Genomic DNA, 25,181 nt, shown 5'->3' on the forward strand with positions numbered 1-25,181 from the left:
TGCGTTGATGAGGATGGTGGCGTATCTCAGAGGGTCACATATGGTGACGTAGCGATTGAAGGCCATTGTCACAAGGATGGCTGAGTGCGTAGCAGCAACCGCATGGACGAAGAACATCTGGGTGAGGCAGCCATCCCAGAGTGATGCCTTTGAAACAGAACCAAAATATTCACGGTTCCTTCGGCATGATGCAGGTAGACTGGGCGATGTCTGTGAGCACCAGCATGCAGAGCAGCAGGAACATGGGCTTGTGCAGGGTCTGCTCTTTGCCAAGAACAAACACACTGAAATTTCCCAACAGGCTGATGATGTAGAAAATAGAGAAAGGGATGGAAATCCATATGTGGGCAGCTTCCAGCCTTGGGATGCTGTTTAGGATGAATGTTTATGTTTTGGAGGGGGAGAGATTGAAAGCCGCTATTAGGTGGTCGAGGCGCCAGTCAGGCTCAGAAATGCTCAGGGTGCCTGTGAGGGGAGAGAAACACAGCGAGTTGGTTACACACGTGAAAACAACTAACGTGATAAGTATTTTATCGTTACTAACAATCTAGAAAGAGGGTGATGTCGTGGTGGGTGTCTGTTACAGACCACCAGACCATCAGTCAACTAGGGAAGGTTTCCAGTTCACAGGACCTGAATCTCATGGGGGACTTCAATCACCTGGGCATCTGCTGGAAGAGCATTACATCAGAGCACAGAAAATCCAGCAAGTTTTTGGAGAGTGTTGCAGACAACTTCCTGGTGCAAGTGCTGGAGCAACCAACTAGGGGCCATGCCCCTCTTGATCTGCTGCTCACAAACTGGACGATTTGGAAGGGGAAGTAGAAGTGGATGGCAACCTAGGCAGCAATGACCATGAGATGGTCGAGTTCAGGATCCTGACAAAAGGAAGAAAGAAGTACAGCAGAATATGGACCATGGATTTCAGAAAAGCAGACTTTGACTCCCTCAGGGAGCTGATAGGCAGGATCCCCTGGGAGGCAATATGAGGGGGAAAGGAATCCAAGAGAGCTGGCTGTAACCTTATTGATGGCGCAGGAACAAAGCATCCTGATATGCAGAAAGAATAGCATATATGGTAGACGTCCATATTGGCTTAACAAAGAAGTCTTTGGTGAACTTAAACACAAAAAGAAGCTTACAAGAAGTGGAAGCTTGGTCGGATGATTAGGGAGGATTATAAAAATATAGCTCGAACATGCAGGAATGATATCAGGAAGGCCAAAGCACAATTAGGGTTGCAGCTAGCAAGGGACGTGCAGAGGAACAAGAAAGGTTATTACAGGTATATTACCAACAAGAGGAAGATTAGGGAAAGTGTGGGCCCCTTACAGAATGGGGGAGGCAACTTAGTGACAGAGGATGTGGACACAGGCAGGCTGAGCATTTTCTGACTTCACCAGCGGTGTCTGTGTGTCTCTCAGTCTGAGGAGCTTCTCAGCATCAGCTGCCTCACCTGTGGACAGACGCCCAGCAATGGCAGAACAAGCTGTGTCACTTGCCTGGAGCCCGGAAATGGGGTCTTCACAGCCTGAATTTCAGAGGTTGTCTCTTAACCTCCCTGAAGTGTTTAGAGAGGTGGCTTTTCCTGAGCTATTGTTTCCCTTCCTGCTTGTTTTCCAGGAGCCTGACCTGAACTAAGACCAGCCATACTGGTCATATCCCGATATTTAACCCATTGTAGCAGTGTAACAGGTGTTGGATTGACTCTGTCCTAGACCAGTGGTTTTCAACCTGCAATCCTTGGACCAATTGGGATCTGCAGACTATGTGTTTTATTCACACCAACATTTGAAATTTTGTAGCCGTCTGGAAATGAAAAAAGGTTGAAAACCAGCATACTAGAGCGTGAGAGCCCAGGGAAGGATTATCATATATGATTATTCCAAGCACTGTACCACTCAGGATAAAGGCTACCAATTGACAGCACAGACCTTAAGGGGAAACAGTCAGCTAGTAGTTGCATAGGATATCCCAGGCTATTCCTTGATGACAAGAGATTGAATGAGGGCCGAGAGGCTCCAATCTGTTCAAGTTCTCCAGAAATCCAGATGACCAATATGAAATATTTGGTCCCCCTCAAACCCGAGAAATCACAACTAAAAGAAGATCCGAGGGGAAAGAACGGGTATATTTGTGTGTCCTCAAAGATAGTTCTATAAATGTTATGCACACACAGGAGTCATGACAAGAGACTCAGGCCCAGGGATCCCTCATCCAGGGCTTAATAATCAAACCTACCTCTCATCTAGCACTTGTCATCAAGAGACTGGCATATTAAACAGTAATACAAGAGCAAAGAACCACATGGGATTCCCCCAAGAGTTCTGAAGTTTCACTCAAACTTAAAGCTGCTCTGAGGGGTTTATGAATAAACTGGGGCAATCTGTATAGCCCTATGTCAGACACACTAGCAGATGGGAGGGACTGTTACTCGGTGTGGAAATCCTACAAATGAAACAAGGATGCACAAGAGCCTGTCCACGTGCACGTCGCGGTCTCAGGGATTCAGCACAGGGCTCATCAGCCGGGAGTAGCAGCAGATGCTCAGGTTATAGAATCATAGAATCATAGAGTTGGAAGGGACCTCAGGAGGTATCTAGTCCAACCCCCTGCTCAAAGCAGGAGTAACCTAAGCTCTATCGTCCCAGCCAGGGCTTTGTCACGCCTCAGCTTAAAAACCTCTAAAGATGGAGATTCCACCACCTCCCTAGGTAACCCATTCCAGTGCTTCACCACCCTCCTAGGGAAAAACATTTTCCTAATGTCCAACCTAGACCTCCCCAACTGCAACTTGAGACCGTTGCTCCTTGTTCTGTCATCTGCCACCACCAAGAACAGCCTAGTTCCATCCTCCCTGGAACCTCCTTTCAGGTAGTTAAAGGCTGCTATCAAATCCCCCCTCATTCTTCTTTTTTGCAGACTAAACAATCCCAGTTTCCTTAACCTTTCCTCATAAGTCCTGTGCTCCAGCCCCCTAATCATTTTTGTTGCCCTCCGCTGGACTCTCTCCAACTTCTCTACATCCTTTTTTGTAGTGGGGGGCCCAAAACTGGATCTATGACAATGAGCAGCAGCACAGAAATGCTGATAGATAAATGAGCACGTCTAACCCTTGACTCTTCTTTTCTCCCTAGGGTTTTAGCTGTGCAGGACAACTCTTGCAAGTCTGCAAGTCTCAGTGCTCTGACAATCTGAGCCTCTGTTATCGGTGCATCATTTCTTCACTCCCAGGGGAAGCTCTTACACTAAAATTCTCCAGGGTCTATTTTTGGCTCTTCCCACTGCTCACAGAGCTCAGGGAATTGTCCTGGAGCCCTAGCCGACCTAAGATTCCACAGGGACTGCACAGGGGCTTCATAAAGGTCCCTGTCCAGCACTGTGACTTTCAGACGTGAGATTCGTACACTGATTTTCAGGTCACAGTAAGAAGATTTCCTCTCTGCTGCAGGGATTTCGGTGAGTTGCCTGGTTTTCCAATAAACTTAGTGCTAAGGGCTCAGGAAGTGTTCAAATGAAGAACAATCTGAGCAGGAATTCTCCAGCATGCAGAGTGGAACTGTTTAGTGTTGTCAGAAACTCCATGGGATTTAAATAGGGCGCTAAAGAATTACTGCAAATCATTTAGACAACTTTTTCTTTTAAGATCGTTTCTCTGTCTCGTTCTTTCTCCTTCTAACTGACGTAGTATCGTCCTTTTTTTTTTTGGTCTGTGTGGTTTTTTTTCTTGTTCTCTCCAGTTTTCCAATTCAGCAACTTCACTGCCAGGTTAATATATGCAGTCAAAGACTCTGCAGTGGGTACATGTGATACCTGAGATTTCACAACACAAATAGGTCACACAGGGATTCACACACTGGCCAGATTCTGCTCTCACCTTCGGCCTTCAATGACTCACTCCAGATTGACGCTGGCATCACTGAGAGGAAAATCAGGGCTCCTGTATTTTGAAATCCCCATCTTTCATGCCTGGTCTCAGGATGCCACATAAATTGGGATCTTCCTTCAGACTCTTTCAGCACCTTAACAGAATAGCTCTCGCTGCTGCAGGACCTGAAGCCAGGATCTTCAGAGCACGGAACCTAAAGTTCTTCACTAAGGCTGAAATCTTGGTCCCATTCACATCAATGGCAAAACTCCCATCAGGGTCAGGATTTCACCCCAAATCCACATTTAGGGACTTAAATAAAAGGCCTGATTTTCACCCACCGGCCATGAGCCTCCAGTGACTCCTACTGAAGTCGTCCTGCGGCCTCGAAGGATGGGTGAGCTCATCTGGACCAGAGAAGAACTGAGAGGAAAGTAGCTGAAATCTTAAACTCACAGCTTAGATGTTCAAAACAGTTAGTCTAAAATTTTTGGGGTGGTGGGTCTGCTCTGTTCCCCTGCATCTCTAGTTCCATGGAGGATAAGAAACCCCACAATGCAGTAAAAATAAAATCATGTTTCTGGCTTAGAGGAAACCAGGCAGTGTTGGAAATCTCTCTGTGGGAGATCCACTGCGTGTGGGGTGGGACGTGCAGTATCCACATCACAGTGGCACAGGGTCCTGAAACAGGGCAAAATAGGGAATGGACATCCTGCCTAATTCACACACCAAAGAGGTGTAACTAGGCCTCCTGTAATCTCCTGAGGTAGGGTGTGCCTCAGACTGTAATGTAAAGTAGATGCACTGTAGTAGATTGTCTCTGACGCCTTCCTCCAACCAGCACATCCCTCCTCCTGTGACCAAATTTCAGCAATTTCCAACATGGAAAAGCAACAGCAGGAAGTTGTGTCTGGGTTTCTAACTGGTGGGTATATACTAAAGTTTTGTTTATTGAGGAAGTTTTGAGGAAGAGTTACTTGTGCTGGCTCCTTTTAGTCTCCACGTCCTCTTGTTATACTTGAAAAGAAAAGACTAGCAGGAGCGTATTCAGGGGGACAAGGCACTATGCCACGTTTATTGTGCATGTAAGAATATTAAAAAGCCATCACATTCACATACACATTCATAAAGTTCTGCAAGCTGCTGTGATATAATGACCATCCTTTTATGCATTCGCCCAGAGGCGAACTAGGCTGGGTACGAGGAGGGAGCTGGGCCTCTGTCAGTCGCGAATCTGATGCTCCAAGATGACAATTGTAGAATGAGACCCAAAGTTTCCCCTTGGCTGGAGGGCATTCATATTTACATTTCACCTTTTTTTTAAAAAATTTTAACAGGCTTTCAATTTTACTGTTTTTTTTTTTTTTTTCTGGTCATCTCTTACCACCCACAAAACGAAGACCATGATTTTTTTTTTATGACGCCTTGCTATAAGTGCTTCAAGATCTTCCAGCATTCACAGGTTGTTAATCTGAAACACAAAGCAGAAAAACCTTCCCCCTCCCTATCTGGGAGGTATCACTAAAACATTTCAGCTAATTTAATTATCTTTTATTCTCAGACACAGCCAGGCCTCAGTCCCTTTTCTCCCTTCCCTTTTTCCCTGGGAGAGCACTCTTGAGCTTTTAACTGTGCTTTGAGCACCCCTCCCACATGGGGCTCAGCAAATTCATCACAAACCCTGGCTGCTGGTTTGCTTAGGGCTTACTGAAATTTCCAGGGTGCCACAGGAGATATTTTTCATAGGACTCTGATAGCAAATTTATCTGGCACTTTTACTTCTGCCAAGACGTCTATTTTCAGGACCCCTTTTCCTTCCAAATTCATTGAACTTGATTTCTCCTTTATTTCTCCCTTTATTTCTCCTCTTTCCTCCCTGATAGAGAATGTTTTTGTAAATACAGTTACAGTGTTCATTGATTTTTTTCTGCTTCATGCAGTACCTCACTTTTTATTTAAACACGATACCATACACAACAATGTTAGTAACAAGACAAACAACACGTAAAACACAAAACACAGTCTTTGTTGCAACAGTAGATCCATGATTTTGTTCTTTAGCTGTTTTGCTGAGGCCAGCTTTTCCTGAAGTTCTGAAAGGCAAAAAGAACATGTTTATACCCCTTTGAGGGGATGGCAGATTATTGTTTAAAATACCCCTTTCTTTTACAAATCTCCTTTCTAATTGCAGGCAAAACAGAGGACTTAGCCTCAGATTTTCCTGTGTTTTTGTTCTATAGGCAGGCCAGGTTTGTAATGGCTTCTACCTTTGAAGGTTTTAGGGTGAATGTTCCTTTTTTTTATTCATGAATATCATGAGGTGGTGTACCTCAGTTTCCCTTTTTATACAGCAGGCCAGGTTTGTAATGTTTTCTCTGCCCTGCCAACTTTTAAGAGTATCTACAGGTAATAGTTGAGAAGAATCATTACCATAAGGCTTTTTAACATGAGGTGTGTTTTCAGTTACCATTTTTTCCCCAAAAAAACTATCCACATTGTACATTGTTACAGAGTTACTCATTAATATTAAATTTCTTTCAGGGTTTAATAATAACAATAACATTAGCATCAAATCTCTGACAAGTATTACAAGTGGGTGTTTCTAAGTATCTTGTTATACCGTGCCTTTTATTTAGACAATTTGCCTCTGGGGCCAGGGTGTTCATTATCCTTTTGGAATCTTTGCATAGGCTTTCATTTAATTACATCCTTACAGTTCTGGTGGGGTATATTTGTAAGGGACTCTTGTTAGCAGGGACTTGTTTCTTACCTTCCTTTTGTGTCCATTATCTGCATGCAGCCCCTTTGTGCTACCATCTCTGGACAGTTCTCCTCTTTCCCTAGCATATCAGCTATGTAATTTGCATCAACAGACACCACTGTTGTCAGTTTTTTATTTGTTCTTAAAGCACACAGTGATCTGAAAAAAATAAACAAAACTTATCCTGGCTCCTTTATGAGCCCTTGTAGGTTTTTAATTAAGTAGCAAGTTTGGTTTACATTTCTTTTAAACCTTCTACAATATACACTGCATATGTCATGGGAAAATGCATATTTCTTTCATAATTTAACTTCTCTATAACATTATATTAACCAGATCAATATTTACATAAGGCGTAAGTGTATGTTTTGTGCTTAGAGTTTTCATGTACCCTTACCAAAGTGACAGTCTGATTACTCCATGGAGACACTTTCCTTTTAATTTCTTATTATTTTACTGCAACTCTGATCATAGAATCATAGAATCATAGAGTTGGAAGGGACCTCAGGAGGTATCTAGTCCAACCCCCTGCTCAAAGCAGGACTAACCTCAGCTAGGGCTTTGTCAAGCCTCAGCTTAAAAACCTCTAAAGATGAAGATTCCACCACCTCCCTAGGTAACCCCTTCCAGTGCTTCACCACCCTCCTAGGGAAAAACTTTTTTCCTAATGTCCATCCTAGACCTCCCCCACTGCAACTTGAGACCGTTGCTCCTTGTTCTGTCATCTGCCACCACTGAGAACAGCCTAACTCCATTCTCCCTGGAACCTCCTTTCTGGTAGTTGAAGCCTGCTATCATATCTCTTCTCATTCTTCTCTTCTATAGACTGAATAAGCCTAGTTCCTTCAGCCTCTCCTCATAAGTCTTGTGCTTCAGCCCCCTCTCTAAATGGACTCTCTCTAACTTCTCCACATCCTTTTTGTAGTGGGGGGCCCAAAACTGGACACAATACTCCAAATGCTGCCTCACCAATGCCGAATAGAGGGGAATAATCACTTCCCATGATCTGCTGGCAATGCCCCTACTAATGCAGTCCAATATGCTATTAGCCTTCTTGGCAACCAGGGCACACTGCTGACTCATATCCAGCTTCTTATACACTGTTACTCCCAGGTCCTTTTCTGCAGAACTGTTGCCTAGCTTGTCGGTCCCCAGTCTGTAGCTGTGCATGGGATTCTTCCTTCCTAAGTGCAGGACTCTGCACTTTTCCATGTTGAACCTCATCAGATTTCTTTTGACCCAATCCTCCAGTTTGTTTAGGTCCTTCTGTATCCTATCCCTATCTTCCAGGGTATCTATCACTTCCCCCACCTTAGTGTCATCTGCAAACTTGCTGAGGGTGCAATCTACCCCATCCTCCAGATCATTGATGAAGATGTTGAACAAAACCGGCCCCAAGACCGACCCCTGGGGCACTCCACTTGTGACCAACTGCCAGCTAGACATGGAGCCACTGATCACTACTCGTTGAGCCCTATGCTCTAGCCAGTTCTCTATCCATTTTATAGTCCATTCATCCAACTCATATTTCTTTAACTTGCTGACAAGAATACTGTGAGAGACAGTATCAAAAGCTTTGCTAAAGTCAAGGTATATCACGTCCAACAGTTTCCCCACATCCACAGAGCCAGTCACCTCTTCATAGAAAGCAATCAGGTTGGTCAGGCTTGACTTTCCCTTGGTGAATCCGTGTTGACTGTTCCTGATCGCCTTCCTCTCTTCCAAGTGCCTTAAAATGGATCCCCAATGGACCATGGGCCCATGGAATGAAGGGTTCCCCAGCTACCTAGTGCTGCCTGCCCTCCAGCCCCTGTCGCTGAGTCACACCCACAGCCCAGGAGTATCTATATTGGACCCAAACATCCCCCACCCCCGATCAGCTAGTCCTAAACATTGTGATGCTGGAAACTCGGATCCAGGGTCTCAGGTCTGTCTCCATTGCTAGAGCGGCTCTCCTTGTTAATGGAGCATGTGGGGGATCAGGGTCAGACTCAGGGGCTCCCCAGCAACACCCTCCAGATCTTTCACTCTTTTACAGCACGTCCCGATTCTCCCTCTGAATGCAGAGCTGTGGGAGGAGCCCAGAACCCCTCATAAAAGGACATTGTGCTAATGACCGTCCTCATCACCGAGGGGTGTTGGAAAGACGTCAGGTTCTCCAGCTAATGGCCCAAATCAGCCTTAGAGGGCACACAGAGCTGACATCTATCAAAGGCACTGAGTTATGGCCCCAATTACTGTAGCATGCGAGCACCTCACAACCTTTAACCTGTTTACAACACAACACCCTGTGCGGTCAGGCAGTGCTATTTACACCACTGTACAAATTCAGAAATGCACAGAGCCCACGGCCAGATGGCAGCGTTGTGAGGCTCTGGTCTGACAGCCTGTATAGCACCAGCCAGAGAACGGCCCCAAAATAATTCCTGGAGCAGAGCTTTTAGAAAATCAGCCAGTCTTGATTTAAAAATTGTCAGTGATGGAGAATCTACCTCGACCCTTGGTACATTTTTCTCACCATTCTCAGTGTTCAAAATTTGCACTTTATTTCCAGCTTCCAGCCATTGGATCTTGTTATAACTTTCTCTGCTAGATTGAAGGCTCATTGTTAAACCTTTGGTCCTGGTGCAGGTAGTTACAGCTGTGATCAATTCACCACTTCACCTCTTTGTTCAGCTAAATAGATTGAGCACCTTGAGTCTATCACTGTAAGGCAGGTTTTCTGATCCTTTTGCCATTCCTGTGGCTCATCTCTGATGCCTCTCCAGTGTATCAACATCCTTCTTGAATTGTAGATACCAGAACTGGACACAATATTCCAGCAGTGGCCGCACCAGTGCCAAATACCGAGGTAAAATAACCTCTCTACTCCTCATCAAGATTCCCTGCTTGTACATTCCGCACAACATGAGTTTTTTGGCCACAACATTGCAATGGGGGCCCATGTTCAGCTAATTATCCACCACGACCCTCGGATCTTTTTCAGAGTCACTGCTTCCCAGGATAGAGTCCCCAGCCTGCATTCCTTGATCCTAGATGTATACCTTTACTTTTCGCTGCACTAAAATCCATATTATGCAAGCGCAGAGGGACTGAATGAGTTGCCCAAGGTCACAGAAGAAAGCTGTGGCAGAGCATGGAAACGAAGCCAGTTCTTCGGAGTCCCAGGTGAGCATTATAACCACTGACCCATCCTTCCTATCTGGGGGCTAGTGGCTGGGGAGGGAGCCGCTGGCAGCTCAGCATGCTACATTACCAACTATTCTCCTAGTAAAACATGCTCTTCATTGCCCTGACCATCCATGGAGCCCTTCTCTGCACTTGGGAAGTCAGAATTCATGTTTCTTGAATATCAGTGACCACAATTTCACTCACTTTTCCAAAGGAGGGCTTGCCAATGCCTTGTATTATGCTATAAATATTTCCCTGTCTCACCTGATACATTCTAGGAGCTCGTTTGCCTTGTCCACAGCTGCATCACATTGGTGACTCACAGTCATCCTGGCACTGACTAATACACCCAGCTCTTTCTCCTTCTCTGTCATTTCCAACGAACCATGGCTATATAAAAAGAGGTGTAGGGAATAGAAGTAGAGAGGTGATTTTACTTCTGTGGATGGCATTCGTAAGACTAGTGCTGAAATTCTGCATTCAGGTCTGATGCACAAAATTTAAAAATATGGAAACATTGAAGAGGGTGCAGAAAGAGCCACAAAAATGATTGAAGAACTGCAGAAAATGCCTCACAGCGAGAGTCTTCAATAGCTGAACCTGCTTAGCTACTCCAAAGGAAGACTGAGCACTGACTTGAATACAGTGAACAAACACCTCCCCAGAAACAAAATACAAGGTCCTAAAGGGCTCCTTAACTTAGAAGGGAAAGGTATAACATGAACCAGTGGCTGCAAAATTCAAGCTAGAAAACTTATATGTGGAAATTAGTCGCACATTTTTAACACTGAGGATGATTAATCAATGGATCAAGCTCCCAAGGGAGATGGTGAATTGTCCTGATATCTCCAAATAAAGTCTTCATGCCTTCCTGGAAAATCAGGTGTATAGATAAACAAGTTAAGTTTAATCAAACATAAGTGATTGGGCTCCTACAAAGGTTAATGGGAGAAATTCTGTAGGCTCTGAAATACAGTAGGTCAGACTAGATGGTCTAATGGTCCCTTCTGGCCTTAAATTCTGTGAATCTCTGAATCATTGTTTTGAGGGGATCGATATCTGGGATACAATTTCAAAAAGTTGCTACTCTGAATGCTTAAATGCACTAAACAGGAAGAAACGCTGGCCAAGAAGAAACGGGATTGTCACAGTAAAAGCAGAGCACATGCTCTCTTTACCATCTAAACCACGTATTTTCTTGTCTTGCGGTGGAATCTCACAGTTGTCCCACTCTTAGAGCTGGGTTACCTAGAGCGGTGGTGGAATCTCCATCTTTAGAGGTTTTTAAGCTGCAGCTTGATAAAACCTTTGCTGGGATTATTTAGCTGAGGTTAGTCCTGCTTTGAGCAGGAGGTTGGACTAGATACCTCCTGAGATCCCTTCCAACTCTATTATTCTATGATTCTACAACACCTCGTCTATGCCAAATGCTTATCACGATGCAGGTCCAACTGGACACCTGAGTCTCTCCCCTTCGAGTTCTTGTGAGCAGAGCTATACAGTCACCACCAGCCTGCTTCAAACATGTGGGTTTATTAGCAGACAGCGCAAAGCGTTAGAGAAAATGGTTATAAAATAACAAGCAGCTGTCACATGTCTGTACTCATCTATTTCACGCATCACTACAAGCTAAGTTAGACAGGCTTTGCTCTGGAGATACAGAAACAGAACCAACCTACGGGAATACAATGAGCTCTAGGGACCCACACTGGTTTTCCTGTGTCTCTGAGAGAGCAACTTACCATTTGTTTGCCCCTTTCTTACAGAAGCAGCCTTTTTTCAAAGCCTCCTTGTGTGGGGCCTGGGCTCAGTCACCATCGTGCTCAGCTCTGTCTGTGTGACAGCCCAAGAGGTGAAGCTGACCGTGGACTCAGAGCGGCCTGAAAGGTCTTAGCTTCAGGAGTGCGGGTCTCTGGAAGCAGAGGCGTTGCCTCAGCCCAGGGGCGGGGGCGACCGAACAAGAATACGAACAGGGCCTTAGCTGAAACAATATGTCTCATTTATTTAGTCATTAATATCAAATAAAGAGCATAAATGTAAACAATACAATCATGAAACCAAAGAAGCATAGAAAGGCCTATTAGTTTTCTATGCATGCAATCATTTCTCATAGTACACAATCCTATTATCTATTATCTTATGCTTAAAGACAGATGGTCATTTGTAAAATCCTAGTTACTCTTCACAGACAGATAAACAGACAGATGTTGCTTTGTTATCTTAAAGCAAGTGCTACTTTCATACGTTACCAAAAGTGCTTCTCTCCTTAAGCCCCTTGGGCCGAGTCGACTCTGATAAGTGGTAGCCGTCCCTTGGATGCTGCTGGTTCATAGAAGGGCTCAGTCAAGCTACTGAGGATCCCAGTGGGCTGCAGTCCAAAGTGCAACTGACTTTTGCGGGTTTAAATACGTTTAAACTGACCAAAGAGACAAGTTTACTTGTCACTCTTCACAGCTTGCTTGTTACAGATTACTTATCAGGCTGACAATTTACTTGTCAGGTTCCTTGTCATGTGACATAATCAGTGAGCTTTTCTGCTTAGTTATCCTGATATGTAGGCATTTCTAGGTGTCATTCAGCCCGGTGCGATCAACCTGGTCAGCTTTTGTTTTTATGAGTGTCCTCTATTTGTGCTGTGCTAGCACCTGGACAGCCCTTATCAGGTTCTTCCAGCCCTTTTCCCAAGCTATATACTTTACTATTCTATCTTAAAGCATAAAACCCATTAACTATTCTTTTTATATTCTATGGTAAGTTGCACGAAAGCCAGAAAACCTGATGCAGCTGGCTCAGAAACCAAAGGCAAATGAAAAAAATCCCCCAAATTAGTATATTTTTACATCTGGCTATTTTAACCCTATCCCATGATTTTTGCAGGTGTGAGCAATAATTTTTGAATGGGGCTGGAGATTCTTCAGACCTGATTTAAAAGATCTGTTCTAGTTGAGACACAAGGCACTAGGCTCAGCCCTAGAATTCCCTGAGTAAAACTCTCTGGCCTGTGTCTTGCACAAGCTCAGTATAGATGATTGCGACAGACCTTTCTGGCCTTAATATCATTGAATGTGGATGCACAAAGTCTGACATCCCACAGATCACTGGCCAGTGGAAAGTGGAAAATGGTACCCGTGACTCTTCTGTGTCTCAGAATTCCTACCTGGCATAATGCCAGTAATTTTCTTGGAAGCATACAAAGGAAAAAGGAATGTGTCCTCTATCCCCCAATGAGGTCATGCAAACTATAGACCTATTACCTGATGTTCCAATATGAGGGCCTACAGCTGCTAGTACTGATGCAATGTACTGGGAAATATTTGCAGACTATATACTCCCAGAGACACTGAGGAACTGATTTTGATAACACTCAGTGTGATACCGATAACTAGAATCGTTTTAATTGCAGGCTTCTGTAAGGGCAACTGGACAATAGCACCACACCCCACCCCTGTCAGCTTCCAACAACAGCAGCTTCAGAGCTTCCTCCTTCATCTTGTTTGGAGCCGCAGGTCCCAAAGCGGCCTGTGTCTGACTAGCGTTCCTTCTGTGCTCATTGCACCTGTTCTCTGTCCTCAGGAATTGTAGCACTGTTTGTATCAGTAAAGCTGAGGAAAGCCAGCAGGCCAAGGTTGAGTGGGTGGCTTTGTGAACAGATGAGTGAGTGCGGTTGCCAGTGGGCACATGGGGTTGCAACACTGCTCAAGTTTGTACTGGATGCTCCTCCATCAGGCCAGCAGAAAAATGCTCTGCGGTTACGACATCCTCCTCTGGGTGACCAGATGTGTGTGGCCCGGTAACACGAGTGAGAGAGTCTCATGGTTTGAGCAAGAGCTTGTCTGGAAAACACAGGATTTGATCCCGTGAAAAATTATGACCTGCAGTGAAATGGATGCATGGTCCCCCCTTTATTCTTCAGGGAAAAGGAAAGAAATCTGCCCTACTGGAACAATCTTAGGGAAACTTCCAGTAGGAGCTGTGTGGAATCTTCCTTCCCAGCCTGCACCCTGGCTTTGAAATGCAGGAAACAGGGCAGCTGGGGAAAAATCTGACCCTATATAACACTTTTTAGTGTATTTTACTGCACTGCAGCAAGATTACATCTCTAAAACACCATCAGTACCACTCGGGCGCCCTCAAAGGAGCCCTGTGACTCCTCTGAGCCGTACGCACAGCGCTGAAAGCCTGGACTGCAGGAATAGAGTCTGCAGCAGGGCTTGCGCTGATGTCCAGTGTAGTGGCATCCCCCTTTATTCCTCTGTTTATATCTCAGCAAGAAGGAAATAGACCTGCCCAACTGGAACAATCTGAGGGAAATTTCCAGGTAGGAGCTGTGTGGAATCTTCCTTCACAGCCTGAACCCTGGGTTTTAAATGCAGGAAAGGGGGTTGCTGGGGAGAAATCTCACTCTACATAACTATTATTAGTGTATTTTTCTGCACTGCAGCAAAATTAAAGCTGTAAAACACCATCAGTACCACTCGGCCGCCCTCGAGGGAGCCCTGTGACTCCATACACACAGCGCTGACAGCCAGGATTTCAGGAATAGAGCATCACCGAGCATCCCCTATGATTGGGCTTCCTTCAGTTTTCCATTGGCCGTGACAGGGTTAAATCTGGCACACTCTGAACCAATCAGCTGAGGGTCCCAGGTGGTCAAGTGGCCCCCAAGGAAATGGGCAAAGACGATTCATAAGGAGAGTTGCAGCCTGTCTGAGCAGACGCTGCCTGCCCGTGCAAGCTCTCCGCTGACTCCTTCTCCGTTAGGGTGCAGACCTCAGCTGGCAGCTGCTCCCCTTCTCTCAGTCATTGGGTACGTTGCCAGGTTTCTCTGTCTTTAAATCTTTCAAACGCTAAGGGAAGGGTAAAGGCTGCCAGCTGTTGAGATGGGCAGATGTTCTGTGCAGCGGCAGCTGACTGCTGGGCTGTGGGTGTGACTCAGTGACAGGGGCTGGGGAGCAGGTAGCACTAGGTAGCTGGGGGACCCTCCACTCCATATGCCCGTGGTCTATGTGAGATCATTCCAGGTACACAGAAATCCCAGATTCAAAGTGAGCTGGGACTGTGAAAACCCCAATGCTCCGAGTCAGGATTTCTGTATGGGTCCCATTTCAAGAGGTGCAGGATGCTCTGAGCCAGAGAAGAGCCAATGCAATATCAGTGAGTAGTTCCCAAAACACTTCAGGTTTATTTGCTCCTGGAAATAAAAAAGGAAATATATTTTCAAACATTTTTTCTCTGGCTGGATTGTGAACGCAGGAATGCAGAGCTGTTTTCCTCTGTGATAACAGGTAATATAAGGGAATGAAATTGTTCTGTTTTCTGACTGGATGCGGTCTCCAGCAACTCTGCCCTATAAGACCCCTCTCAGTTTCAGGGCTACCGGCATCTCTGCCCACTCTCTGGTCTCAGAGTGCCAGATGTCAGCCTCGTCCCTTTCCTTCTCCTGGGGGAGAATCCCAGCATTTTCCCACTCTCAGACTGAGCCCTGGGCTGCAGCAAACTGTGGATTAGCTGGGCTTAAATATTCATGCATTTCACTTTGAAATCGACTTTCCACAAACCTCCATTGTAGCAGTGTGACAAGTGTTGAGGTTACTCTGTACTAGACCAGTGGTTTTCAACCTGTGGTCCACGGACTCCTAGAGGTTTGCAGACTATATGTTAGATTTTGAAAGGTATTCACACCTTCATTTGAAATTTGCTAGGGGTCTGGATATGAAAACAGTTGAAAATCAGTGTACTAGAGAGTGAGAGACCAGGGAATGAAGATTGTATAGGCTGATCCCAGAGCATGTACCACTCGGGATAAAGGCTGCAGATTGATATCACAGAACCTGAGGAGAAACTGTCAGCTACTAACCCAAGAACAGAGGAGTTACTAGCTGCAAAGGATTCCCCAGAGTTTTGTTTCCTGACAAGGTATTGAATGAGGGCGAAGAGGCTGCAACCTCTTCAACTTCTAAAAATCCAGATGACACAGCTACATTTTTGGTCACCCGCTAACCTGAGAAATCATCTCTGAAAGAAGATCAGAGGGGAAAGAATGGGTTTACATGTGTGTGGTAAAGAATAGATGTATAAATGTTGTGCCAAGACTTTTCCTTGCCATACAATTGTTACAAACCAAACTATCATTCCATGCATGTCTATGCAAAGCCAACCACAGACGTGTTGGAATCCATACAGGAAGGAGCAGGGGTAACTTTACTAGTTAATGACTTTAGCTGTAGATAGTATTCAAGAGGTATTCCAATTACACTTTGCAATAGGTTTGTGCTATTAACTCTTTGTTCAGTGAGCAGTCGTATGATACCGTCTCCTGGTAACAGACCAGAAGCTGTTTCTAGCACTTACATTCAGAACTGTGCACACAATAACTCTCCTACACTTGTGCCAGACTTTCCAAAAAGTCATGAGACAACAGAACTGCTGTCTGTGTTTCAGTGAAGCATAGACATGAGGTGAAGGAGAACAGATTATAATAGTGGCTGTACGTAATTTACAACCATCACCTGTTACACGAGCGTGGATGAAGTAACTTGCAACTCAACTGGACATTAGTGCAAAACTAGTGTTTGCACTATTCACTATTTGGGACATCAGTCCCTCTCCACCCCGCTGAAGTAACTGTCTGTGTTAGCTTGTAACTTGCCAAATATCTACAGAATCCTTTCACTGGGAGAGAATGGGGGTCCTACGAGGCTAAAGAGACTCCTGTAAGATGTTCGACCTCTCTGGATCCAATCAAGACAGGCCAGGCAGAGCATTAATATACAATGGGCCCCATTCACAAGTGGAGGGCCAGAGAAGGTGTTTGTGGGAAGGTCAGAATTGCAGAATCACACAGTGCTGAAGGAGGCTACGGAACTCATAGCCACAAGATATCAATGGGGTCAAGTCTGTAGTAGGATTCAAAGAGGGAATGGATGTTTATATGGGGAAACAGAAAATCAAATTACAGTAGTGGGGATATATTTAAAAAGGGTTTTTGGGGTGCTATTAAACTTCCTGATTTACACCATAAAATATGTCTAAGTCAGGAGAAAGCTTTCCCTGGGAGTAGGTTATCTCACAGCTGTCTTCTGCAGGGATGTTTCTCTCTTCTTCTGAAGCATCTGGCTCTGGGCTCTGGATACTGGGCTAGATGGACTATAGGTCTGATGCTGTCTGGGAATGCCTATCTTCCTATCAGTCACGACTATCTTCCATACCAAGTCAGACCAATGGTCTAGCTAGACCACTATCTACTCTTCCGACATTTACCAATGGCAGGTGATTCAATGGGAATGAATAGAACATATAATCCTAAAGTGTAAATCCAAGGCTATGTTTTTGCTGATGTTTCTTGAGCTCCAAGAAGTCTCTAGACCTGCACTGAGAGCAGAATGATGTCTCGTTCAATATCATCTAGTGTCTTGTTACTTTTCCTTTTAGGAAGTAAAGTTCAAAATTCCTCGGGCCTGCCCAGCTCATCATGTCAGCTGTCAATGACACCAAATTCCAACCTGCAGTGATCCTTCTCACCGGAATACCTGGGCAGGAAAACATCCATGTCTGGATTTCCATCCCCTTCTGCTTAATGTATGTTATTTCCATATTAGGAAATTCATTCATTCTGTTCATTATAAAAACAGATCCTACCCTCCATGAGCCCATGTACAGTCTCCTTTCCATGTTGGCCATCACAGACATTGCCATATCGCTATCCACCCTACCAACCGTACTGAGCATATTCTTGTTTAACTCTAGGGAGATCAGTCATGATGCCTGTTTTGCCCAGGTATTCTTCATCCTCACGCTTTCGTTCATTGAATCTGCCGTGCTCTTGTCGATGGCCTTTGACCGGTTTGTTGCGATCTGTGACCCGCTGAGATATGATTCTATCTTAACACCACCCAGAATAGCCAAGATGGGACTGGGGTCTCTGCTAAGAGGGGTGGTCCTCGTATTCCCACTCCCCATTCTCCTGAAACAGTACCGATATTGTCATGCCAGTGTCCTCTCCCATTCCTACTGCCTGAACCAGGAAGTCATGAAGATGGCTTGTTCAGATATCAGAGCCCACAGCATCTACAGTTTCTTTGTAACACTTGCTTCACTGGGGGTGGATGTCCTGCTCATCCTCCTATCTTATGTGATGATCCTCAAAACAGTGCTGAGCATCACGTCCCATGCGAAGCGTCTCAAGGCCCTGAACACCTGCGTCTCCCACGTCTGCGTCGCCCTTCTCTTCTACACCCCAGAGATTGGCTTGTCTGTGATACACAGATTCGTGAAGAACTTTCCTCCCTTGGCTCAGACCATACTGGGTGACATCTATTTGCTGGTCCCACCCCTGATGAACCCAATCGTATACAGTGTGAAAACCAAAGCCATTCGTGCGAGGATAATCAGGGTGTTCGTCAAGTGAAGGGTCAGTTCATCACCTGGCTCTAGCGCTGATGACGCGAGACATGAAAATCACTAGCCACTTTTTCCATCCTAGAGACTTCCAGAGGACAAGAGAGGACATGAGCTACTGATCCACATCACCTGCTGCTAAGGAAGGACAGCGCACTGGGGAATGGGACCGAGGCAGGCAGCAGTATTTACAAAGACTCTGTGTTTATGTAGAGCCAGGGGATGGGTGGGATGGTATCACATAAAGAGAGGTATCGGTGTCAGCTCAGACCTCAGAATTGCTGTGGATACAGTCAATACAGAGAAGGAAAGTGGATGTTTTGTCCCATTGTCCATGACCTCTCAGTGTCCCATTTCCGGTTAAACACCCAGGGGTCATGAGAAAAGCTGCAGAGCTGTTTTGCAGTCACAGTCCTGCCCCTTCCTGAGCACTCTGGTTGCTGCGTGATCCATGTAAGCAGCACCAGTTGTGAGATGGGCTATTCCAGATGCAAGGATGCCCCCCCTTCGCCTGTGTTCTCACCCAGGCACCTGTGACTGAACTGTGTGAGAGACAGGAGTAAAGCAGGAGCCTTAAGAGAAGCCATTCACGCAGCCCCCGACCCCACGGATGGCTCTACACAAAGCACCCCCCAACCCAGTGTACTGCCCCAGGCAGAGCAGATCTGAGTATGTGAGTGAGGGTCGCACACACAAGAGAAACCCTCAGATCCGGTTTGTCAGGCTTCCAAACAGTAACAGCTCTGACATTTGGCTGTCAGAGGCCACAGCCTTACCACAGCCTCATGTGACAGCTGGCCTCTGGGAATCCCAGTGACTCCAACCCCTGAGTGTTTGGGGCAGATGTGGAGGTGCTCGGGGGTGACTGTTGATCTGCTCCCCACAGTGAGGTTTAGGTGCTTTATCTCTGAGGGGAGGATTGGAGTGTCATGGGGAAGCCAAGTGTTTCAGGCCATGCACCAGACTGGTGATCTCAAGCCATTGGAGCTGAATGGGTCTAACTGCCAAACAATGGAGCAACTGCCACGGGGGCGTCATCTTAGTTGGCCTTGCTGGGAGAAAGCAGTCTCAGGGCAAAGGTCAGCTTCACCCCTGGGCCTGTCACACAGACAGAGCTGAGCACGATGGTGACTGGGCCCAGGCTCACACAGGGAGGCTTTGAGAAAAGGCTGCTTCCTCAAGAAAGGGGCAAACAAATGGAATGGTTCTCTCTCAGAGACACAGGGAAACCAGGCTGGATCCCACAAGGTCCTTCACTTCCCTTAGGCCGGTTCTGTTCCTGTATGTCCAGAGGAAAGCCTGTCTAACTTAGCCTGTAGTGATTGTTGTGATGGTGCTGAACCACTATACAGTATTGCAATGGACAAGTTTGGTGAGCTTGAGTGCTAGAGGATTCTGGGAGCAGGGCCTCTTAGCACTAGACAGTGGAAAATCACTGAAAAGGCCAAACTCACACTTGGCACTGACATGAGCCCTGCATGTTTGTCCCAGCCCTATGTACACAGCTGTGCTGATGTGGAAGACCAGTGGTGATTGTCAGCCAATGGCCAGTTTGCCTAGTGTGTACACGTGGAGGTGGGTAATGGTCAATCTGGGACTAAGTGACCTGGGTCAGCTGACCTTGTAGAGCAACATGACATCAGGTGCCCAGGTGAGTAGTTAATGAAAAGGTGATTATCAACCCATCCCTTAGTTCTCTTCCAAATTATGGATTAATTATGATATGTTAGATTATATGCTAGCAAAGCAAATTGTGCACAGCTTGGAGACAAGTGCCTCCTCTGGAAAGAGGGTGTAATATTAGGAATATCACATGTCATATATCTATACACATGTATATATTCAAAGAGGCTGGTGGACAAAGAGGGACTTTAGGACCAGGGGGCCTCAGGTTAACAAAGACCCCACTACGAGGGATTCAGAAAATAGAGCAAGGACCTGAATGGACAAGGAAAGCAGAAAGAAATAGTCTTCACCTTGACGTTGTAGCTATGCCTGTTTTGTTAGCTAATCAGGATACTGTGTGGGGCTAGCAGAGTTCCTGAGGATTTATGCTTTGGGGAATCGAGGCTTCTTAAGGATAATCTAGTCTGACCCCCTGTATGTCAGAGGCTGCAGAATTCACCCATTTACCCCTCTGTTGAGCCTATTGGCTGCTGTCCATCTTGTGTTCATCTGTAAAGCACATCTTCCAGGAAGGCATCCAGACTTGATTTGGAGATATCAGGAGAAGTCACCATTTCCCTTTTGAGTTTGTTCCTCTGGTTAATCACCCAAAATGTGCGATTAATTTCCAAATTTAATATTCCAGTCACTGGTTCTTCAGATAACTTTCCCTGCTAGATTAAAGAGCCCTTTAGGCCCTGGTATTTTGTCCCTGTGAAGGTGCTTGAATGCTGTAATCAAGTCAGCGCTCAGTCTTTCTTTGGATAAGATATGCATGTTCTGCTCCTGAAGGCTGCCCCAGTTAGGCATTTTCTCCAGTCCCTCAAAAACTTTTGTTGCTCTTTCTACACCCTCTCCAGTCTTTCAAAATTCTTTAAAAAATTGTAGGCACCAGAACTGGATGCAGTATTCCAACATTGGTTTCACCAATGCCATCTACAGAAGTGAAATCACCTTCCTACTTCTACTCACTACACCTCTGTTCATACAGCCCAGGGTAAGTTGGAAAGGACAGAGGAGGAGAAAGAGCTAGGTGTGTTACTCAGTGCCAGGATGACTGTGAGCCACCAATGTGATGTGGCTGTGAACAAGGCAAACGAGCTCCTAGAATGTATCAGGTGAGACAGGGAAGTATTAATAGAATGATACAAGGCACACGTGAGCCCTGCTGTGGAAAACTCTGCGCAAATCTGGTCACTGATATTCAAGAAAGATGAATTCGGACTGGCCCAAGTGCAGAGAAGGTTTGGCTGCTTTAGCTGAACAAAACGCAGGCTGAGTGGGGGCTGGATTGCTCTGTAAATACCTCGGGGCAAACACCAGGGAGGAAGAAGAGCTATTGAAGGAACAGTGGGGGGCAATAAACCCAACTAGTTTTAAGATGGGCCTTGGCATGTTTCTGCCCTGGGGGATATGCTGGGGTCGTCTGCCATAGCCGGGGACCGGTCTGTCTGACCCAGAAGGTCCCTTCCAGCCCTGTGTTCCTATGGGTCACTTTAGCCCATTCCGTGTCACACAGCCTCTAGAGATGAAGGATAGGTCAGTGGTTATAGTGCTCGCCTGAGACTCTGAAGAACTGGATTCCCTTCCATGCTCTTCCACAACCTTCTTTTGTGACCTTGGGCATCTCACTCCGTCCCTCTGTGCCTCCCTAATATGCATTTCAATCCAGCTAAATGCAAAGGTACGCAGCTACGATCAAGGAATGCAGGATGAGGGGTTCTATGCTGGGAAGCAGTGACTTTGAAAAAGATTTGGGGGTCGAGCTGAACATGAGCTCCCAGTGCGATGCTGCAGCCAAAAAAGTGAATGCGACGCAGGATGTACAACCAGGGGAGTCTTGAGGTAAGATTAGAGAGGTTATTTTTCCTCTGCATATGGCACAGGTGAAATCACTGCTGGAATATTGTGTCCATTTCTGGTGTCCACATTTCAAGACGGATGTTGATACATTGGAGAGGGATCAGAGAAGAGATACAAGAAGTATGAAAGGATCAGAAAACTTGCCTTACAGACATAGACGCAAGGTGCTTGATCTATTTAGCTAAACAAAGAGAAGGTTAAGGGGTGATTTGATCACAGTCTGTAAGTATCTGAACGAGGAACAAATGTTTAACAATGGGCCCTTCAATCTACCATAGAAAATTATAACACGATCCAATGGATGGAAGCTGAAGCAGACCAATTCAGACTAGAAATAAAGCATAAATTTTGAACATGGAGAATAGTGAAAACAATTTAATTATAGAGTCATAGAATATTACATTTGGAAGAGACCTCAGGAGATCGGCTAGTCCAACCGCCTTCTCAAAGCAGGACTAACCTCAGCTAAATCAGCCCAGCCAGGGCTTTGTCAAGCCTCAGATTAAAAACCTCTAAAGATGGAGTTTTCACCACCTCCCTAGGTAACCCATTCCAGTGCTTCACCACCCTCCTAGTGAAAAACTTTTTCCTAATGTCCAACCTAGACCTCCCCAACTGCAACTTGAGACCATTGCTCCTTGTTCTGTCGTCTGCCACCACCGAGAACAGCCTAGCCCCATCCTCCCTGGAACCCCCTTTCAGGTAGTTAAAGGCTGCTATCAAATCCCCCCTCATTCTTATCTTTTGCAAACTAAACAAGCGCAGTTTCCTTAGCCTCTCCTCATAAGTCCTGTGCTCCAGCCCCCTAATCATTTTTTCGCACTCCGTTGGACTCTTTACAGTTTGTCCATATCCTCCCTGTAGTGGGGGGCCTAAAACTGGTCACAATACTCCAGATATGGCCTCACCAATGCCGAATACAGGGGAATAATCACTTCCCTCAATCTGCTGAGAATGCCCCTATAATGCAGCCCAATATGCTATTAGCCTTCTTGGCAACCAGGGCACAGCCTGGGCATCCAGCCTCTTTTCCATTGTAACTCCCAGGTCCTCTTCTGCAGAACTGCTGCCTAGCTCGTGGGGCCCCAATTTGTAGATGTTCATGGGATTCTTCCGTCCTAGGTTCAGGACTCTGAACTTGTCCTTATTGAACCTCATCAGATTTCTTTTGGCCCAATCCTCCAATTTGTCTAGGTCACTCTGTATCCTGTCCCTAGCTTCCAGGGTATCTACCACTCCCCTTAGCTTAGTGTCATCTGCAAACTTGCTGAGGGTGCAATCTACTCCATCCTCCAGATCATTAATGAAGACATTCAACAAAACCGACCACTAGGGCACTCTGCTTATTCCCGGCTGCCAGCTAGACATGGAGCCATTGATCACTACCTGTTGAGCCCGATGATCTAGCCAGCTGTATATGCATTTTATGGTCCTTTCATCCAACCCATACTTCTTTAACTTGCTAATTAGAATAGTGTTGGAGACTGTATCAAAAGCATTGCTAAAGTCAGGGTATATCACGTCCACCGCTTTCCCCACATCCACAGAGCCAGTCACCTCTTCATAGAAGGAAATCAGGTTGGTCAAGCATGACTTGCCCTTGGTGAATCCATGTTCACTGTTCCAGATCACCTTCCTCTCTTCCAAGTGCCTTAAAATGGATTCCTTGAGGACCTGCTCCATGATTTTTCCAGCGATTGAGGTGAGGCTGACAGGTCTGTAGTTCCCTGGATCCTCTTTCTTCCCTTTCTTGAAGATGGGCACTATATTTGACTTTTTCCAATCATCGAGGACCTCCCACAGTTGCCACAACCTTGCAAAGATAATAACCAAAGGCTCTGAACTGCCATCAGCCAACTCCCTCAGCACTCTCGGATGCATTGCATCTCGTCCTATGGACTTCTGTATTTTCAATCTTTCTAAATAGTCCTGAACCTGTTCCTTCAGCACTTAGGGATGTTCACCTCCTCCCTGTTCTGTGCTGCCCAGTGCAGTAGTCTGGGAGCTGACCTTGTCTGTGAAGACAAAGGCAAAAAAGGCATTGAGTACCTCAGCTTTCTCCACATCCTCTGTCACTAGGTTGCCTCCCTCATTCTGTAAGGGGCCCACACTTTCCCTTATCTTCCTCTTGTTGGTAATATACCTGTAGAAACCCTTCTTGTTCCTCTTTACATCCCTTGCTAGCTGCAACTCTAATTATGCTTTGGCCTTCCTGATTTCATTCCTGCATGTTCGAGCAGTATTTTTATAATCCTCCCTAGTCACCTGACCAAGCTTCCACTTCTTGAAGTTTCTTTTTTGTGATTAAGCTCACCAAAGTCTTCTTTGTTAAGCCAAGCTGGGCGCCTACCATATTTGCTCTTCTTTCTGCACATTGGGATGGTTTGTTCCTGCACCCTCAATAAGGTTTCTTTAAAATAAAGCCATCTCTCTTGGATTCATTTCTCCCTCATATTAGCCTCCCAGGGGATTCTGCCCATCAGCTCCCTCTTTTAGTCATCTCTTTTTCAAGATGGAAAATCCTAGTCCTATTAATTTCCCCTCATATAGAAACCCTTCCCTAACCCTTATCTTTTTTGTCACCCTTCTCTGTACCTTTTCAAATTCTTTTTTTTTTTTTGAGATGGGATGCCCAGAATTGTAAGCAGAATTCACTGTGTGGTGAACCATCTGTTTCTATAGTGGCCTTATAATATTGTCTCTCTTAGTATCTATCCATTTCCTTATGATTCCCAACATTCTGTTACCTTTTTGCACTACCTCTGCACATTGAATGAAAGTTTTCAAAGAATTATCTACAGTGACTTCAAAATCTCTTTCTTTAGTGGTGACACCTATATTTACTGGGAACGCCTCTGGAGCCTTCTTGAACTATTGGCCTTACATTAGCTATCCCCCAGTCATATGGTACAGAAGCTGATTTAAATGATCTGTTATATTCCACAGTAAGCAGTGCTGCAATTTCATGTTTGTTTTCATTCAGAACTCTTGGGTGAATCCCATCTGATCTTGTGCTCACATATTACTGTTTACTTTATAAATCTCATAATGACAAGTGCCATATAAGAGCTAGGTTTTATTATTAAGGCTTGGGTGAAGGATCCCTGTATAGCAAAATGCTGACTTTCATTCCACTTCAGACCCTCCAGCTGGGACACAGCCTTTGTGCTCCTAAATGCACCAGATGCCAGATCCAAGTGCCTATTTTAGCCTATAAGTACCCAGGGATCATGTTCTGATTTGTGTGCTTCACATCCCCAGGCACAGTCCCGGCCGTGGCAAGGACTGTAAAATAATGAAAAATTCTGCTTTAAACCCAGAACCCAGGACAACCGAATGATCTTGATTCTTTTGTATTTTAATTAAACTATAGTAGTACAAGGGGCTACCTTCAATCAAACGTCCCGTGACCGGAAATCCCACCTTATCCACCGCTGTCACAGGAAGTCCCACACC

General features: G+C 45.5%; 1 protein-coding gene across 1 annotated transcript; it reads left to right on the forward strand.

The window, feature by feature from the left end:
* Positions 1-17,271: 17,271 nt before the first annotated feature.
* LOC137142866 (olfactory receptor 51G2-like) lies at positions 17,272-18,207 on the forward strand. Its single transcript, XM_067532339.1, has one exon. The coding sequence runs from the start codon at positions 17,272-17,274 to the stop codon at positions 18,205-18,207; it is 936 nt and encodes a 311-aa protein (XP_067388440.1).
* Positions 18,208-25,181: the final 6,974 nt, after the last annotated feature.

Source organism: Emydura macquarii, unplaced genomic scaffold (assembly GCF_026122565.2).
Source record: "Emydura macquarii macquarii isolate MOO-44397 ecotype Brisbane River unplaced genomic scaffold, CSIRO-AGI_Emac_v2 contig_3275, whole genome shotgun sequence".
In the NCBI taxonomy this organism is placed as follows: Eukaryota; Metazoa; Chordata; order Testudines; family Chelidae; genus Emydura; species Emydura macquarii.

Bases quoted from the DNA above. Each gene is read 5' to 3' on its own strand.
- LOC137142866 (XM_067532339.1), top strand. From the start codon at position 17,272: ATGTCAGCTGTCAATGACACCAAATTCCAACCTGCAGTGATCCTTCTC.